The sequence below is a fragment of the Bolinopsis microptera genome, chromosome 8, assembly GCF_026151205.1.
Source record: "Bolinopsis microptera isolate Bmic1 chromosome 8, MBARI_Bmic_1.0, whole genome shotgun sequence".
Classification (NCBI taxonomy): domain Eukaryota; kingdom Metazoa; phylum Ctenophora; class Tentaculata; order Lobata; family Bolinopsidae; genus Bolinopsis; species Bolinopsis microptera.
This window is the reverse complement of record NC_087079.1, coordinates 9764189-9784039: the sequence shown is the minus strand read 5'-3', so window position 1 is coordinate 9784039 and position 19851 is coordinate 9764189. Positions and strand designations below refer to the sequence as shown.

Genomic DNA, 19851 nt, shown 5'->3' with positions numbered 1-19851 from the left:
TCTAGTAGACGTCTCGGGACGGCCGGAACGTATTACATGCACGTATAAACATGCTCCGGCTTCGGGGAATGAACTAATGAGTTGAAGGTAGGAAATGAACTTATTTTCATGGTAACTGCATAGATAATAGATTAACCAATTATTAATTTAACGATGATTATTAATGCACGAATGTAACATGAGAGTTTGTAACATTGTAGTATAACAAATACCCTTTCAGTTATTCGTATAATTTAACTCTTTATTTAGGTCCATCTATAGCTGAGCATGCAAACAGCACAAATTTGAACGGCTCAAATATTCCGTTGAACGGCTCAAATATTCCGTTATCTTCCAACAAGATTTCGAAGCAGAATAAGAGGAGTTCCAGGCCTGCAATTGAGTGGATCACCGGGTCATTACACTGCATGATTAATGAATATCCTCACTAATTGGTCTAAATTTATTTTTCATCCCAGTTTAACTTCAAAATGCTTCCGAATGCGAGTTGGCATTTGAGAATTGTAATAATTGTACGAATCATGGTAGTACTATGGGACTGGAGACTACAGATCGAGCAGAATTGAAATGACTGATAAAGGTTAGTCACGAACAATAAAAAGAAATATGAGAAGAATATATTTTATTGAATAACAGTGGCCTTGGTGATTTGATAATACAAATATATTATAAATTATAAAAATTGAGATCACACAACCCAACAACCCGTACAATCGAGCTACCCTGGCAAGGAACCATGACAGTAATAAATTGAGTAAAATGTAATTCCAGCTGTCAAGGGCCAGTGGGCTCATGTGGTAATTTTACCTGAAGTTTAGGTAGCACGTGAGTTTAACTGAGTTACACAGCCTGATCGTAATGGCACAGACCGTTATACCCTGGTTCGTTAAACATAAATGTATTTGCTATCATGGGAGAACCCAGACGCGGTTATTAATTTACACATACCCTGATCACTGCTGGTTATCACTGCTGGTTATTACGGATTCTTCATCAATATTGAGCCTGGCTTAAAACGTTTGTTATGAATTTTGTGGGTTTGAGGTCCCACATTACTGTTCGAGTAAAATTGCATTTTCACTATGACTGCTTATGACCATTGACCATTAATTTATGTGATAGCTCCCAGAAGAGAAAAAAGATTAACTAAAATATAAAATGATAAAGATGTACAACGGGAAAAATTTGAACTCCGTCCAAATAAATTCAAGCTCAGACTTGAGATACTGATAGGAAAAGCCCTCCCACAAAGTTTTATTGGTTTTACATTGTTAGCAGTGCCCACTCTAAATCTATAAATCATAGATTCTGATCAATAATCAAATCATACTTGAATAATTCACTTAGGTTTGCTCCCATTCGATTCCCACGATTGATTCCACTAATTTCCGCCCTTTGTGCCCCAGAATTCCATCACATGCTCAGGTGTAATTAAAGTTAGCATTAAAAAGAATTCAACACTAATAATGAATCGTAGTTAAAGTGAGAGAGAGGACCACTAGAATTGGGAGTTGTAAATCATGCTCAGATTTAATGTTAGTGAAACTTGAAGAGTTGTGGACTGTGAAGCTCAAATTTACACCACATTTTCTTGAGAAATGTCAGATAAACTGATCAAATAGGAAATCATGGAGTCAATAAGCTTAGAGCAGCTAGCTTGAATATATTCATACTTTAATGTTAGTACTGATCGGCCAACCAGTTAACCCTTCACTGTCAACTTCAATTTTACTGATAAAAAGTATTGTCAAAAGCGCGGTTATTTTTCATGACCGTATATTAAATTCAATAACCATAAATTCTACAAAGTTAAAAGTATACTTCAAAAGCCTGTCCAAATTAGGAATCGAACAGAAATCAGGACCGGATTGCTCTTTCAGATCCGTTTTGGTAATGGGGCATTCCAAGTGGTTCTTACTCCAAAACCTTTATCCGGAACCAAATAGATTGCGTGACGTCACTAGTCGCGTGCTCTTATAAAAACATGGACAGCCGAAAAGTTTCGTATTAATGACTATGAATAAATTGAATAATCCGTTATTCGGTATTTCACGGCTCCTTAAAGGTGAGTTACAGTCCCATTCCGAGCTCCCTCCAAAGATAAACGTTTAAAATACATACGCACTGTCCATAAACTTCGGGACATTAAAATAAGCACCAGACCAACGGAATTTATCAAACTAAATAGCAGTCGTTACTTAAGCAATTAAAGATATGCTTCCCCGAAACTCTATCATGCGAAATTCGCGTGAGGCGTTTATCCAATAGCGTAGGAGGAAAAAGTTTGGTTGTTACCATGACAACCCGCCCAACGGCCCCAAACGTCAGTACTACCTGTAGCAGGATGTGAAATTGTACCCCGTTATAACCAGTGCGGCATTTTGTCGGCGTTTAACAGCGTTTAAATACTACATAGCCCAGAGTGATATCTATCACACACCTAAACATGAGATCACAAAAATAAAATGGAGTGCTCTTACACAGATTACTGAACGTGACTTGGTTGAATTTCACAAGCTAGGGGCCGGCCCCGCGTGGTTCCCGAGTCTCAGGGCACTTGGTGTGTCGAACAAGGTCTGAAGTGGGGAGTTAGTGTGTCCTGCAGAGACACTGCTCTATTTGAAAGTCGCACGACTAGGTTCCCCTTACTCGTGACTTGTTGCTCCGTAGTGTAATTCTGAAGCATGGCCAGGATCTCTCAGTACGTGTGTATGGGATTTTCTGGAGTGTAGGGGAGCACAGGAATAGAAACTGTATACTCCAATCAAAGAACGGATTCCTATTCGTGGCACGGTGTACCTTATACTAAGTCTAAACGCAGATTTATACGAATAATCTTACCGGCCGCATTTCATTAAGTTACAAAAGCGAAGCTAGAGCCTAGAGGGGCAGAGAAGATCTCCCAATGAAGCAGAGGCCAATATGAGACAGCTACAGTTCGAGGCCATTAGTAAGTTGATTTGAGTCACCTGACTCGTAATATAAGATATGACCGGCCAATTGGGTAGGATAAGGAGTTTTATTGGCTCGTTTTTCCGAGTCCACGCTGCACTGAAGTGTCAGGAGCTGTCAATGGTGCTGGTTTTATTGAAAACTGTAAAGCTGTAACGTGTAAAATGGAGACAATTGGACGCTTACAGACGCTTTATACTCACACTAAAACTTTATTTACACAGATTTGGACTTCATATAATTTACTTGGAGAGGATTTAGCTGTTTTTGGGTTGGGATGTCAAAATAAAAACGATTTTGTTATCAAAACCAATATAATGATAATGAGTGGTATAAATAAATGATCAATGATTACATTAATATCAATGTGAAATGGAATCCACCATGTTAAATATTTTAATAAAATCGTGATGTCTTTTAAATTCAAAACAAAATAAATAAGTCAGCTGTAAATAAGTTCATCCCACTCATTCAGAGAATAACTATTTTAGTAATTTTTAAAGAAAGTAAATTTAAAGACTGTCGATTTAAAGACTGTCTTCTGCAACAGCTATATCCACATGAATTTAGATGATTTGAGCGATTATAGAACTGTTCTTGCTTAAAGTCTGAAATCGACACCAATAAGAATTTAGAAATAATGCAGAAATGACGGAAATAATCGTGAATAAAGCACGAGAAATTACTGATAGAATATAAAACCAAGGCATTATCAACGTCAGCAAATAGATCTTTCGTTATCCTAAAGTCTGCAGAATGTTCCGTATGAACTACTATCCACGATAGATCAAATCTCCAATATTCTCTTAAAGTTCAATTGCGTACTAAAAATGTGAGTGTTTTTTTAAAACTGAAGCCAGATGACCCAATATCCTCTCTTGTATCTTTGATAGAGGTAGATGAATTAGATTTGGGATCTGCAACGAATTCACTCAAACTCCTTCGTCCTTTCAAAATACTCCTGCTCTGTTATTTCACCTGCGAGGTATTACGTTTCAGTCACCACTCTTATTCATCACAAAGAATTGTACAAAAAAACATCATTATCTGGAAAAATATGACATGAGTGCCAAAGCCGCAGCTGCCACTCGTCCAAAAGTAAATGCTAGTTTGAAATTATTCATTTCGCTTAAAATCCTAACATTTTTATAAACAAACCCCTCGATCTCCCGACAGGAAATGTTCTTACCGTTAACCATCTGAAGATGAAGAGAAGCTCGCTTGAATGCCCCAGTCACACTCTTCTTGGCTGCTCCCTTTTTACATTCTAGAACTTTGGCGGCATCTATTTCCTGATCCACACCCAACGGCTGTAGCTTCCCGGTGTGGTAACCACTGCCTGGTGTAGAATTGTCAGATTAGCTATCTATCAGCTACAAAAGTTAGATATTGTTTTTGTGACATGGTTTAGTTTACAGTTAATTAGATTGATCTCTCATATCTCCATCATACGTCATTAGGATACAGAGTGTAAGTTGTAACCCTTTTTATAATCTAGAGCCAACATGCAACGTTACGCCACTGGTGATCAGTTGCTTGACGTGTTTATTCTGGTGATCCTTTAAAAAGAGGAAGATCTCCATTTTATAGTTACTTCTTTACTTCATTGTCAACTTCTTATTTACTTCATTGTCAACTTCTTATTTACTCCTTGATTATTTCATTGAATTCCTTGTTGATTATTAAAACTTCTTTCATTTGGTTAGAGTAACCGGAAATAACTACAAAATGTATCTTAGTTCTTACCAAGTGCGGCGAGTGTCAAAGAATAGCACCAGGAAAGTGTTAGGTTTACTGGAGCGCTGTTTTAGCACTTCTGGAGGAGGAACTGGTATCGGGATACCACAATGCGTGAAACCTGGTACTGTGCTGGGGTCTACTATCTGAAATTGGATGATTTGTTGGAGTTTGTGATCTAATCAGATGTGTGAGCCAGCTTTTGTATTGTGTGATCTAGCTCACACGCTACATCTCGACACCACAGCTGATACAAATTTAAATAAAATCCTGATTGATGTTTGATCATAACTTGACCTACTTTATTTATAATGTGACAAATGAAGACATGGTCATATCATCTTATTAAGAACTTGTGAACTCGAACACAAAGCTTACCAGAGCAGGGTAGGCTGGATAACCTGCACACTTCGCCCAAACGAGATCCATCTGTTTTAAGTTGCAGCTCTGAAAGTAAACTCCGATAAAAAACATTTATTAAATAGAGTAACCCAGATCTTTGTGGTAATGGTCTTTCATACAACCTTGTTCTTATGCAGTGAATCTAATGGTCATTTCTATACTCTAAGCAGTTTCATTTTGCAAGATGGTAGCCGGCGCTGAAACTGTTATGTCAACAAACTCCGACCTAGTGACTCTATAATAGTACTAATTATAGTACCCTATTATAATAGTACTATATACTATGACTAGGTGGTATTAGGTCATGATACGATGAGGGAAAGTATTGACTGACTCCGAAAAACAAATATGTGAAAGTTATTAAGAGTTTACGGGTACAAAACCGACATACATAAAACTTTGAAGGAGAGCCAAGTTTGAGCTAGAATAGGAAACAATTGCACTGCCACACTTGAAATTTGTATCTGATGAGGGCGGTAGTAAACTGACCACAGCTATACTTAATAAACCATATCATTTCCAATTTATTACTAAACTCTTTGAACTTATTTTCGATTTTTCACGTTTTGAGTACGCCTTGACTCTGAGAGTTGATCAGTACGATTAGTAAGTTTTTCGTAGTATAGATAACTGCTGACGGGTGTTATAGGCATGGCAGGGAAAATTAGTTTGCAACTCATTTAAACAGTTGGTCACTGAGTTCAGTTCACCGAAGTACTTTATTATTGTATTTGATAAATAATTAATGTTGGTGGGGAATTATTTATTATATATTTGTCACATAGTGCGATGATATTTTGTAGACATGTGTGAAGATGTGATGTCATAATTTTTACCTTACTTTTTTACTTTTTACTTTACTAATATTAAGGAAATCAGTAAAGTTTTATTGTTAATAAAATTGAATGAAACAAGAATGTTTGCCACAATTCACGTTACTCTTCCTACCCCTGGCTGAACTAGTTTTGCGTCAAATACCTTACTCGGGAATATTATAACCGGGATAAAGTGGTGGGTTTTGGAAGATTCCGCCATATTTTTCCCGGTCAAAAATTTTACCAGTCATAAAAAAACCCGCCGACTCAGATAATGGGGTTCCAAGGGGGTGGTGATCATCATATTTTACCTGAAGTCTCATATATGCTAGAGAAGACTTTTGAAGCAGTGGATGGAGGGCTGTAACTTTATTGGCGGTTGCTACCATAATTTCGGTATAAAAACCACAATTTGGTTATAGAGATCAGATTTCAGGGTGGACCACATCCCGCTAGAAGTGAGTAAACTGTGCCACTATTTCATGGTCCACGGTGGATTGATTACTGGAGCAGTTGAAAATGCAAAGCCAAGACGTTCCCCAATACCAAGCGGTGGGCAGGAAATTAAGCTCCGGCTGACCTTCAGAGCAGTAGCCCCATTAGCGGACAAAATGAAAGTCTTGTTAAGACAACAATACAACTTCGAATTTGACGGTCAGCAGCAGGGGGATATCAATAATGATAATGGAGGTGACATTAGCGATAATGAGAATGAGAATACGCTTTAATGAAGATTTGACTTATTATTGCTTAGATTTATTTTCCTTTAAATAGACGTGTATTTTTTTCTATTTCTGAGTAATATCAATAACTGTAAATTGAAATAACTTCTTTAACAAGTAACAAAAACAGAAATTTCGGTTGAAAATTTGTTGACCTCTGAAAAAAAACTTGAAAGGTCGGCCACCGGTAAATACATGACCGGGATAATTTGGCGGGTTTTGGGAAATTCCGCCATATTTTTCCCGGTCATTAATTTTCCCAGTCATAAATTAACCCGCTATAATATTCCCGAGTAAGGTGAGTTGATGAATCCAGATTTTTGGAACATTTTTGGAACATTTTTGGAACATGTGCCAAAATTGTGCCAAAAGTGTGCCATGCATTTATTTGCCCTAATGAGCTCTAAATAGTGCCAAAAATAATTGTAAATGATGGATATATTTGCAAGCTAGGTCTAAGGGCCATCGAAAGTAGCATAACATTACCCAGGTTCATGGAATGAACGAAAATGAACAAAAATGAATATTGTCCTAAAAATGCTCAGAACGGTTTAAAATTGGTCGGAAAGTGTTTATATTAGTCCTAGGACCACTCAAACCAAGTTTGGGAATCACTGCATGTCTAGAACCGATGTTACCAATGTTCCAAAATGTTCCAATTTTGTCACAATAATCCTCCTGAGAATCCAGATTTTTGGAACATGGGCACATCGAAGTATTGGCTGTATTTAAGTGCTGGGAAGCCTCAATTCGGTTTTCTAAGATGGATATAGGTAAAAACTAGGCCTAAGAGCCATCAAAACTCAAATAACATTACCCAGGTTCATGGAATGAACGAAAATGAACAAAAATGAATATTGTCCTAAAAATGCTCAGAACGGTTTAAAATTGGTCGGAAAGTATTAATATTAGTCCTAGGACCACTCAAACCAAGTTTGGGAATCACTGCATGTCTAGAACCGATGTTACCAATGTTCCAAAATGTTCCAATTTTGGCACAATAATCCTCCTGAGAATCCAGATTTTTGGAACCTGGGCACGTCGAAGTATTGGCTGTATTTAAGTGCTGGGAAGCCTCAATTCGGTTTCCTAAGATGGATATCGGTAAAAACTAGGCCTAAGAGCCATCAAAACTCAAATAACATTACCCAGGTTCATGGAATGAACGAAAATGAACAAAAATGAATATTGTCCTAAAAATACTCAGAACGGTTTAAAATTGGTCGGAAAGTGTTTATATTAGTCCTAGGACCACTCAAACCAAGTTTGGGAATCACTGCATGTCTAGAACCGATGTTACCAATGTTCCTAAATGTTCCAATTTTGTCACAATAATTCTCCCAAGAATCCAGATTTTTGGAACATGGGCACATCGAAGTATTGGCTGTATTTAAGTGCTGGGAAGCCTCAGTTCGGTTTTCTAAGATGGATATAGCCGTAAGCTAGGCCTAGGAGCCATCAAAGTCGTATAAAATTACCCATGGAATGACCAGAAATGAACGAAAATGAACATTCTTCTCAAAGTGCTCAGAATGGTTTAAAATTGGTCGGAAAGTGTTTATATTGGGCCTAGGACCACTCAAACCAAGTTTGGGAATCACTGCATGTCTAGAACCGATGTTACCAATGTTCCAAAATGTTCCAATTTTGTCACAATAATCCTCCTGAGAATCCAGATTTTTGGAACATGGGCACATCGAAGTATTGGCTGTATTTAAGTGCTGGGAAGCCTCAATTCGTTTTTTAAAGATGAATATAGGTTAAAACTAGGCCTAAGAGCCATCAAAAGTCAAATAATATTACCCAGGTTCATGGAATGAACGAAAATGAACAAAAATGGATATTGTCCTAAAAATTCTCAGAACGGTTTAAAATTGGTCGGAAAGTGTTTATATTGGTCCTAGGACCACTCAAACCAAGTTTGGGAATCACTGCATGTCTAGAACCGATGTTACCAATGTTCCAAAATGTTCCAATTCGAGTGGTCTTAGGACCAATACAAACACTTTCCGACCAATTTTAAACCGCTCTGAGCAATTCCAAAGAGTTTACGAAAGAGTCATAAGGCCAATCAACAGACTATTCATTTACTGTACTGTTAAGATGGTTCGGTATTCTGCACCCCTCGTATCAGTTCTGGGCATGCAGTGATTCCATAAACAGTCAGACAGTCACACAATGTACACCCTATATTTAGATCACATCAGTTTCATTTGTATCACATCACTTCGTGTAATAGATGTGTGGAAGCAAATAAAGATGTGATCTGAATAAGGTGATCCGAGCGTAGCAAGGTTATCCGATCTTATTTGGTGTGATCGGATGTAGAGGCGTAAGATCAGATCAGGTCATCAGCAATAGGATTAACTTAGCAAGCTTGTTAATGAATAAGAAGAGAATAAATAGATAATTAAGTTATACAAATCATTTTCCCTCTCTGTTAACCACAACAACTACAACGACAATGAATCCCTTCACTAAATTGATGAGCCTACCTCTTTATCTACCAGTTCAAAGAAGCACCAGCAGTCCACCTCACTCAACCAACCCCTTCACCAGCAACCTTCATCCCTCAACCAACTCATTCACCACCAGCCTACCTAACGCAACCAACCCCTTCACCAGCAACCTACCTCGCTCAACCAACCCTTTCACCCGCAACCTTCATCCCTCAACGAACAAATACAGCTAATGATGTCAAAAATTTATATCAATATATTGGGGGATTATTAAAACCAAAATAGTTGCCCAATAAAATAATTTCTGCCTTCTCTTGGAGGTACGTGTGCTAATTGTACATAATTCTGAATGCAACTTTAAGACTCTGTTGGACGAAAATATTGACTTTTGCCACCATTTTCTTACCATTCTGAGCGCTTTAAGGAAAATTTTCATTTTTGTTCATTTTCGTTCATTCCATGAACCTGGGTAATGTTATTTGAGTTTTGATGGCTCTTAGGCCTAGTTTTTACCTATATCCATCTTAGAAAACCGAATTGAGGCTTCCCAGCACTTAAATACAGCCAATACTTCGATGTGCCCATGTTCCAAAAATCTGGATTCTCAGGATGATTATTGTGCCAAAATTGGAACATTTTGGAACATTGGTAACATCGGTTCTAGACATGCAGAGATTCCCAAACTTGGTTTGAGTGGTCCTAGGACTAATATAAACACTTTCCGACCAATTTTAAACCATTCTGAGCATTTTTAGGACAATATTCATTTTTGTTCATTTTCGTTCATTCCATGAGCCTGGGTAAAGTTATTTGAGTTTTGATGGCTCTTAAGCCTAGTTTTTACCTATATCCATCTTAAAAAACCGAATTGAGGCTTCCCAGCACTTAAATACAGCCAATACTTCGATGTGCCCATGTTCCAAAAATCTGGATTCTCAGGAGGATTATTGTGACAAAATTGGAACATTTTGGAACATAGGTAACATCGGTTCTAGACATGCAGTGATTCCCAAACTTGGTTTGAGTGGTCCTAGGACCAATATAAACACTTTCCGACCAATTTTAAACCGTTCTAGGGGCTTTAAGGAAAATTTTCATTTTTGTTCATTTTCGTTCATTCCATGAACCTGGGTAATGTTATTTGACTTTTGATGGCTCTTAGACCTAGTTTTTACCTATATCCATCTTAGAAAACCGAATTGAGGCTTCCCAGCACTTAAATACAGCCAATACTTCGATGTGCCCATGTTCCAAAAATCTGGATTCTCAGGAGGATTATTGTGCCAAAATTGGAACATTTTGGAACATTGGTAACATCGGTTCTAGACATGCAGTGATTCCCAAACTTGGTTTGAGTGGTCCTAGGACTAATATAAACACTTTCCGACCCATTTTAAACCATTCTGAGCACTTTGAGAAGAATGTTCATTTTCGTTCATTTCTGGTCATTCCATGGGTAATTTTATACGACTTTTGATGGCTCCTAGGCCTAGCTTACGGCTATATCCATCTTAGAAAACCGAACTGAGCCTTCCCAGCACTCAAATACGGCCAATACTGCGATGTGCCCATGTTCCAAATTTATGGATTCATCTACTGAGTAAGGTAGATCCATCGATCAATAAATAACAGAGCGCGCGCGCGGGAAACATGAGGCGTGAATGTGACTGTATAGAATTACGCGCGCGTTACAGAAATGAACACATTACGCCGTGACCGACCTTTATTTGCCAGATGACAAGTGCCTTAATCACTTTGTTTCCAACGAATTTTGGCGAATCCTTTACGAATTAACTAAGCCACATGCATATATATACTCATGACATGACACGGGGCAAACCTGGACAATCTGTGGTTATATTAAAATTATCTATGGTTGAATCGAGTTAGCTTCAAAGCTTACCAGCGTGAGATCCTAATTGAGTTTTTAGGAGAAAATCCGATAACTCTGAAGTTCTTGTTTACTTATCTTTAAGCCTCGGAATCTTACAAAGAAGCCGCTAGTTTCCTCTTAACCGCGAAGACACAGCCAACTAAATAAACATTACAATTCAAGAAACGGAAGCTGATTCATTATCCGATTCCTCACTTACGTTTGCAAGTCGTACTTTCCTATTTTCTGTACGATAGTTATTGAACTTACAGTATATCACACTGCTGCAACCCACACCTAAGGTTGCTAACCTGTCATGGAATCACAAATATTGGATCAACACAATCTACCAGCACCTCCAACAAACTCCTCGGCTATAGACCCCATGGTGGTGTTGCCAGTGACGGATCAAACGATGTTGATAATTGACCCCTTCGAATTTCATTCTCAACCGAACATTACTCCACAGAATACAACTCTTCTAGGTTTTGAAGAAAGCCCTAATAGTGGTTCAAATAAGGATATGAACTACAACAAATTGTACATAACTCGAACTGTTATGATTCCTGCGTTGGTTCTTGTGGTTTTATCTTCTCTCTTCTTGATCTACATAATCATCAGTAAATTAAGAGAAGTTATGAAGCTTTACTTATCAGTTGTACTGTATGCTGTCTCTATCTTATACTTTGCATCACAGGTCGCTACCATGCTCCTTTATAATAAGGTTTTTTATAGATTCACATGTTTTAACCGTATGAAGTTTTTATAATGATCTAGTTATCCATCTGTAAATCTGCATAAAAAGTTCAGCCATTTCATTTTATAAATTGCGTATTTTAAACCTTGATATAATTCGAAATAGCTCTTTTGCATGCATTTATTTCTCCTAGTGGTTGACTTATGAAATAATTGACGAAATTAACTATTTCAGAAAGACGAGCGGGAATGTAAAACAATACACAGTCTAGTAATGGAATCTTTACAACTATGCGGTAAATACTACTTAATCAAAACTAATACATGAAATGTTATAGAACTATTGCACGTTCCGGTTGATTCCATATTACACCCTGGACCCATAAAACAATTAACTAATCATCGATCAATTATATAATTAACTTATCAATACCCCAGGACTAATACTCCCAGCAATGTCAATCCTGACGATGACAATTACCAGAGTTTTATTCCTAACATCTCCATTTCACTGGAGAGAGACTCTCTGCTACAAAAACCAGATATTAGGGTTCCTAGGAACCATCGCCATCACACTGATCATCAGTTTCTCACCCCTCTACGGACTATGTGATATGCGGTTGTACCAAGGCCAGCGGTTCTGTGTTTTTGTGAAGAGTTGGAGCAGTAAGGATGTGGCGTGTGTAGCGCTAACTGTGGGGGCTGGGTTACTCCTCCCTAAATTAGCTGTGTTAGTGTTGTATGGTGTGATTTACGGGATTGTAACCAGGGCCAGAGCTTCTCAAAAAGTACTTACTAAATCAGCTGACTCGACATCTACCACTGTGTCAACAAAGAAGAGGAAGCTCAAAACAGAACGTCAAACGTTTCCTTGGTCGATAGTAATAATACTTCTCCTGGACACCATATCAGCTCTTCCCTGGGTCTTATTTGTGGGAGCTCCAGAGGTCCTCCTCGTAACTCCTAAACCTTTCAAACATCCACCACATGTTCACAAGGTTCCAGTTGATATAGCACTGGCTTCTGAAGCTCCTTTTGAGGCTCCTTACACTGGTCCAACACTACTACCATCTAAAGTCTCTGGTCTACTTCAGCCCACTACGGACCAAATGGATCACCAACGAACCCCAGAAGTTCAAGATGCAAATCAGGATGAAAACAAAAAGTTTCAGCCACAGGGACAAGCCACAAAGTTGTTTATACTGGACCTTTTATACACAGCGCTACTGCTTGGAACAGCTTGTAGTCCTGCTGCTTACCTACTTACCACTACTACTGTCAGAAACAAAGCTGCTCAGTGTTTCAGATCTGTCAGAAACAAAGCTGTGCAATGTTTCAAATGAAACTGAAGATATCCATTTTCTAATATGGCAGATTTTTAATGTGGCAGATTTTCTAATGTGAAGGATTTTCTAATGAGGTGATTTTATTTTTCGCGTTGATCTCCGATTATAACGATTACAAGATCATAATTATCTAATTCTATCATTTATGTCAGTAGTTTTTTACTTTTCATTAGGTAGACATAAAATCAAAAACTTTCGCTAGTAAATCTATTAATTAATTTACTGAATAACTAAATCAAGTTATCCAACTTACCACTCCTTCGTCAGAAAATGTATCGTCGCACGCTGAGGACGTCGTAGAGCGGCTACCTGAAGACATTTGCATTGTTAATTAGGAACCTAATATATTTGAAGACTTTTTACATCAGATCTAGACCACTTCCTTATCGACTAGAATGATAATTTATTGTAACTATAATACCATCTTAATATATTCTCTCTTCACTAGATAGACGATGACATAAGAGGATTATAATATCCTAATGATTATAATAGTCAAGACTCGAGATAACATGGTTAGAAGTACATTAATCTAATAATTCCATGTCAAGGAGACTAGCTGTCGATGTAAAAACTACCTCATTTCATGAGATAAGATGGAATGGTAATAATAATGCAATCGCATGGGGCACACCACATCTCCCTGCTTCATGTGTTAAATTCCTTTACACACACTGTTAACATGCCCCTCAAGTTGTATGAATCACGTACTTATTCACTGTTTAGCGTACTGCGTACCACAACCGAATACCTTCATTTGATAATTTGTTTACGAACGTTTTTGAGAAATTTTTCATGAAAGAAGGTTTATAGAGCTATCTGTGGAAGAAACGTACGTCAGTTTTACAACTTAGAATTTTAATGTCATAAGACCTGTTCGTGTTTTGTTCCAAATGTACAATGCAAATTTACGTCAAAGCTCAAATGAAATCATTGTAAAATTAAAGAGATAGTTTGGCGACAGGTGGGGTAATGCTAAATCTCTGAGTGATATGAAACTCACCGCCGGCTCCTCAACTCCATTTCAACAGTACTAGTGCTGTAAATTTCGGCAGGATCCAATCTGCGTATCCGATTTCTTGGGAGTCGTTAAATATACAAACTAATTCTTAGCTGAAGACGAGCCGTATTTTTACTTCAAACATTTTTCAGATGTTTTGATATTATCTCCGTTTCCAATTTCTCTGTTTTGTCGTTAGATTTTAAATTACTACAGTTATTTCTCTCCTTTAATTTGTATTATTTTTCTGTTCTATTTTTGTAGCTTTGCACAAGCTTCTCATGTTTACTCTCTTGAACGTAGCACTGCATCTTAAGAATTGACCAGGTCGGCGGGCTACTTCCCAGATAAAGACTGCCGCATACGCCCAGGTAATGCCTGACTACAGAAATACTCCCACTCTGATCTAATACGCTGATCTAATAGTGGATACAACAAGTCTCTCTCTCTCTCTCTCTCTCTCTCTCTCTCTCTCTCTCTCTCTCTCTCTCTCTCTCTCTCTCTCTCTCTCTCTCTCTCTCTCTCTCTCTCTCTCTCTCTCTCTCTCTCTCTCTCTCTCTCTCTCTCTCTCTCTCTCTCTCTCTCTCTCTCTCTCTCTCTCTCTCTCTCTCTCTCTCTCTCTCTCTCTCTCTCTCTCTCTCTCTCTCTCTCTCTCTCTCTCTCTCTCTCTCTCTCTCTCTCTCTCTCTCTCTCTCTCTCTCTCTCTCTCTCTCTCTCTCTCTCTCTCTCTCTCTCTCTCTCTCTCTCTCTCTCTCTCTCTCTCTCTCTCTCTCTCTCTCTCTCTCTCTCTCTCTCTCTCTCTCTCTCTCTCTCTCTCTCTCTCTCTCTCTCTCTCTCTCTCTCTCTCTCTCTCTCTCTCTCTCTCTCTCTCTCTCTCTCTCTCTCTCTCTCTCTCTCTCTCTCTCTCTCTCTCTCTCTCTCTCTCTCTCTCTCTCTCTCTCTCTCTCTCTCTCTCTCTCTCTCTCTCTCTCTCTCTCTCTCTCTCTCTCTCTCTCTCTCTCTCTCTCTCTCTCTCTCTCTCTCTCTCTCTCTCTCTCTCTCTCTCTCTCTCTCTCTCTCTCTCTCTCTCTCTCTCTCTCTCTCTTCTATCGTTGAGGTTTTGGGTTGTGCAATGATAACCCAAAATCAATCAGTCTATATTATATTTTAGCAAGCAGTTGATATCGAATTATATGAGAACAAAGAAAAAAATTGTCATGTGATTTAGAGGCGTGCCTGTCAGCTATCTTGTCACGTGACCGAAACTTTGAACTTTTTGCTGAGAAATAGAGTGATAAAAAGGAATTTGCTCCAATATCAGACGTCAGATCTTCCCAAAGATCAGTGCAGTGTGGATATAATTAATTGCACAAAATTGTCCAAAGATCACGTACAACCTTTGAGGATAGAAAGTTCCGTAGTATAATCAACATTTAGTGCCAACCGTGCGTGGACTGTGCGTCAAGTGATGGTTCGTCAACCATATTATGTCAGGTGTTCACTATTAATGTGATGTGTGTCGACAGTGTGACGACAGTGCATGCGGTGTTAGTCAGCAGATTACTCAATATTCTCAATATATTTCTATATTCATCCTGCATTTTGTTAGAATTGGAAAAAATATTCATTGAGGGATACTCGAAGAGGATTCTGTCCCATGACAACAGTCCGTGCTACAATATTCCTCGTCAAAGTTGCGCGAGATCGACCGCAGGAACTGGTTTATTGTAGTCATGCATCAGTCATTTTTTATTGATTCTGTTGTTCTTTTCTCTAAGTGAGTTACCGGCTAATTAAACTCTTCTCAGTCAATATAAAACACTAAATTATACCGTGATTTGGGTCTCACATAGTGATATTCTAAACCTGTGTTCCATTTATTATTTAATATACAATTTTTTATGTTCTAGGAAATTCTATAGTACACTCGGAAAGCTGTGACACTAAAATATTTACAATGGTTAAACTTTGATGAGGTTCGTATCATTTGACATAATACCATTTGACATTATGATATCATATTTTGTTCGGCAGTCATGCGTATCTAATTTGATATATTCCTGGTTACCCATTTGCATCAAAGTGTCTGCAGATATAAGATATCAAGATTTTACCAGTTAGATTTGTGACGCTTCTTAATTATCGTTTTGGTATCTTGTCCGGTTACCTCCACCCACAATTATTATTGGAATGTCGCAAGATTCGTAGATATTTAACAGAAAATGGTAAGATCCGTCCACCTGTGCTACTGTCGCCAGAGTCTCACTACACCTGAGACCAGGACTAGATAACAGGTTTCCAAATGTTGAGATGATTCAAGCGTCAAGTTTTAACTTTTGAAGCATAGGGAGCTCGACGGGGCCGACATCATTTGCGTAAGCTGCTCTTTCTGATCTTGGTAGTTTTTTGTGACTAAGAAAAGGCGTACAAATATAATTTTAACCGTGACTAAAAGACTAAAGAACAGAACCAAAGCTCTAACTCTCTAAGTGCCTTTCACATGTTGTATTTATATATGAGACCACCGATTATATGTATAATTTAGTAATCTTGTAATTACTAAATTGTTGTGCTGGATTTAAGTTATTGTCATTGTTCAATGTTCACTCGCCAGTCTACTCAATCCTTCCCTCCTATTTTCTCATGAGAGTCTGAGACGAACGAACTTGTCAACGTAGTTTGAAAATACATTGCACCCAACGATTTACAAGTAAACTGTAAAACTATAACTTAGTTTTTCGTTAGTTGATTTAATATCCTAACATTGTTTCTTTGTTTAGCGTATCAACAAGATGAATCAATGATAAAAGACGAATCATACACGTGAAGTATGAACGAAGTAGATATAACGATAGCAGTGCTGTGTTTCCTATGTGTAGTGATCGGTATCCCAGCTAACACTATCTCCCTGAACTTCTTCCTGAAGAAGACCAGCAACATCTCCACCTGTATCTACATTGCTATCACTTCTACTGATCTCCTTACTTGTATCATGGTCTTCCCAGTAGGTAACTAAACGCTTTTATTCTAATTTGTAACCTTTCATATTTAAATTTATTCAGGAGGTAATTTGATTCTCAAACATGTCAACAACAAGACGTGTCGACTAACGATTTCAGCTGCTATAAAAGTATAACCCACTGTATTTCCCACATGACAGGACTGTCACTGTCAGCTGATAGACGAGATATGATGTTTAGCAACAGCGTGTTCTGCTCTCTTTGGGGCATTATCTGGGAGTTTATCCCTTACTACACAGCTTTCCTTGTCTTCTCGCTTAGTATTCTCCGTACTCTAGCCCTTCTCAAGCCTTTTTACAGGTATTAGATATTAATACAATTATCTGACGTCTTAAGATATACTCTATTCACACTTTTCCCGGCTTTTCCCAATATCATAAAGTTTAGCTTATACTTTACAAGAAATTAGTCCTAAAAACTTACGATTGTTCATTATAAACAATACTCTAGGATAAAAAACAAGATAGTTGTGAGCGTTCTGATAGGATACGCAGTATTTTTAATGACCCGACAAGTGGTGGGTGTTATACTGGGGTACAGTGATTATAAGTACCAGAACAGTACTACTTACTGCTGGAACCACGCCACAGACCCTCACTTCCTGGTAGGTCATTATGAAGTATGAACTTTAGCTTTGTTATAACAATTGATTGAGGTTTTCTAAAATAAATAGCCCATCTACACTGTACACTATGGAGATTAATATCTAACAAGTTGGGGGGAATGCAACGTCAATTAATGTCAATTAATGTCAATTAATGTCAATTAATGTCAATGTCAGTTTTGCAAAATTTTGGAATACTGACATTAATTGACACGATATTTTTCGACCAGAGATTATGTAGTTCTACCATATTTTAGCACTCTAGAACGTTTATATCATCAATTTATTCACTACTATCACATATGGAAATGTGAAATGTGAAACAAATTCAGATCATTAAACAATAAAACTAAAATAATACGGTTTTCCGAAATTTAATTTTCTTAAATGGGCGTGGCCATCCAAGGGCGTGGTTCTCAACATCATCAGAACTTAAAACCCACATTAAACGAAATGCCTTCATGACATTTATATTTGAATAACGAATCTTAAACAGCTAACATTACTCCTTCATACAAAAAAAGCCGATTCTAGATATTTTACCTGTATAAGAAATCAATAAAATATGGGCGTGGCCGGTGGCCGGTGGGGACCGAAGATGGAAGAGTTGGAAGCTGACATTTTTTTGGTGGTCTTTGAACCTAAGGATCAACAGATAATAACATACTCATAATTATTCAAGGACATTTTGTTTTTTTGAACCGATCTAACTTACATAGACGTGAATACCTTACAAGACATATTTATAACGTACGAAATGTGGCGGTTTTCCGAACATTTCGCCATATTTTCGGACCGCCAAAATTTCGGTCGTCGTAATAGAATCCGTCGCATTATCTTTTAGCTTATTTCAATGACTGTGCCTTCACTGCTTTATTTTGTTTCTAAAAAGTAATATCAAGTAAAATAAATAAATAAATTCTGGCATCTTGGGACAAATTATCACCACACCAATGACGAATTGAATGTCAAGCAATACAGTTTAAATTTGCATTAAAATACATGTATGTGCTAACATGAAAGTCTTACAGTCTTAATACAGACTAAGTTTGAACATGATTTTACCGAATTTCAGAAATTTCCTTACTGCTTACTGTCACAAAAAATGATGAAAAATACCCTTATTTTCTGTGACGTCCGAAATGTGACGGTTTTTGTTCAATTTCGCCATATTTTCGGACCGCCAAAATATCGGTCGTCGCAAATTGGTCCGCCACAAAAAACTCTTGTAAGGTATCTTGAATATTTATCGAATATCGATAATCTCAAATTTCAAGACAAATTAATGTCAATTAATGTCAATTAATGTCAATTAATGTCAATTAATGTCAATTAATGTCAATTAATGTCAATTAATGTCAATTAATGTCAATTAATGTCAATTAATGTCAATGTCAGTTTGGGGTTTTTATGGAATACTGACATTAATTGACGTTGCATCACCCCCAACAAGTTACAAATTCATGTAGCACGGATCTTATTAAACTCCTTATCAGGTATCAGATGCGGTATTTTCATGTCTACAACTAGCATTCCCCATCCTTCCTATCACAGTAAGCTGCATCACATCCTCTCTAGTCATCTTCCTCAAAGACTCCACAGACTCCAACAAGTCCACCCAGGAGATGAGGAGAAAAGCAACAATCACAATCATCCTCTTCACTCTTGTCTACATCCTCTTCCATGTGCCGGTGTTTCTTAACTATACCAGATTTATAATTAGTATGTATGTAACCGGACGTTTTGGGCAGGGTGTGTTTTATGAGAAGTATATTTGGTTGATGACGTATGTGATGACGGTTGCACTTAATTCACTTTTTAATCCGCTTATTTATTTGTTGAGGATGAGTAGGTTTAGGTTGGAGGCTTTTAAGATTTTTCCCTCTAGCATCTGATCAATCGTTTTAAAGTTGTGAATCATGTAGACGAATTATCTTAACATGCTAAAGTTGACAGACATGATTTTACTTTTTAAAACTTTATAATACGAAAAAATGTAATTATTTGTCAAAAATTGCGGAAATTTTCATAACTCCAATAAATGTCTGTGTCATGATTCATGAACATTGAACAGGTGAACACGAACAGGATCGTTTTAAAGTTGTGAATGTAGACGAATTATCTTAACATGCTAAAGTTGACAGACATGATTTTACTTTTTATAATACGAAAAAATGTAATTATTTGTCAAAAATTGCGGAAACTTTCATAACTCCAATAAATGTCTGTGTCATGATTCATGAACA

The 19851-nt window shown here is 37.5% G+C and overlaps 3 protein-coding genes across 4 annotated transcripts in view; 2 read left to right on the top strand and 1 right to left on the bottom strand.

Annotated features, from left to right (window-relative positions):
* Positions 1-3237: 3237 nt before the first annotated feature.
* The window catches only part of LOC134819981 (bromodomain-containing protein 1-like), a 31644-nt gene continuing 15030 nt past the window's right edge, over positions 3238-19851 (bottom strand). Inside the window, exons 21-25 of one of the 2 annotated variants that reach the window (XM_063830141.1) lie at positions 13256-13311; positions 5068-5136; positions 4699-4835; positions 4142-4291; positions 3238-3930 (exon numbers count right to left, since the gene is read on the bottom strand). In XM_063830141.1, the coding sequence (XP_063686211.1) occupies positions 4213-4291; positions 4699-4835; positions 5068-5136; positions 13256-13311 (341 nt within the window). In that variant the 3' untranslated portion in view covers positions 3238-3930; positions 4142-4212. The remainder of the gene's footprint in view (positions 3931-4141; positions 4292-4698; positions 4836-5067; positions 5137-13255; positions 13312-19851) is intronic. The other variant, XM_063830142.1, reaches the window with a different exon arrangement.
* LOC134819983 (uncharacterized) lies at positions 11170-13147 on the top strand. The gene is made up of 3 exons (XM_063830143.1): positions 11170-11684; positions 11892-11952; positions 12095-13147. The coding sequence occupies exons 1-3, from the start codon at positions 11277-11279 to the stop codon at positions 12997-12999; spliced, it is 1374 nt and encodes a 457-aa protein (XP_063686213.1). The 5' UTR covers positions 11170-11276; the 3' UTR covers positions 13000-13147.
* LOC134819984 (uncharacterized) lies at positions 16786-19538 on the top strand. Its single transcript, XM_063830144.1, has 4 exons — positions 16786-16989; positions 17142-17301; positions 17452-17605; positions 19102-19538. Exons 1-4 carry the CDS (start codon positions 16812-16814, stop codon positions 19498-19500), a joined length of 891 nt encoding a protein of 296 aa, XP_063686214.1. The 5' UTR covers positions 16786-16811; the 3' UTR covers positions 19501-19538.

Excerpts from the sequence above, each read along its gene's own strand:
- LOC134819983 (XM_063830143.1), top strand. The coding sequence starts at position 11,277 with ATGGAATCACAAATATTGGATCAACACAATCTACCAGCACCTCCAACA. Across the intron at positions 11,685-11,891 it reads CCATGCTCCTTTATAATAAG|AAAGACGAGCGGGAATGTAA; the intron begins GTTTTTTATAGA and ends TAACTATTTCAG. Across the intron at positions 11,953-12,094 it reads GGAATCTTTACAACTATGCG|GACTAATACTCCCAGCAATG; the intron begins GTAAATACTACT and ends TCAATACCCCAG.
- LOC134819984 (XM_063830144.1), top strand. The coding sequence starts at position 16,812 with ATGAACGAAGTAGATATAACGATAGCAGTGCTGTGTTTCCTATGTGTA. Across the intron at positions 17,302-17,451 it reads CTTCTCAAGCCTTTTTACAG|GATAAAAAACAAGATAGTTG; the intron begins GTATTAGATATT and ends ACAATACTCTAG. Across the intron at positions 17,606-19,101 it reads CCACAGACCCTCACTTCCTG|GTATCAGATGCGGTATTTTC; the intron begins GTAGGTCATTAT and ends ACTCCTTATCAG.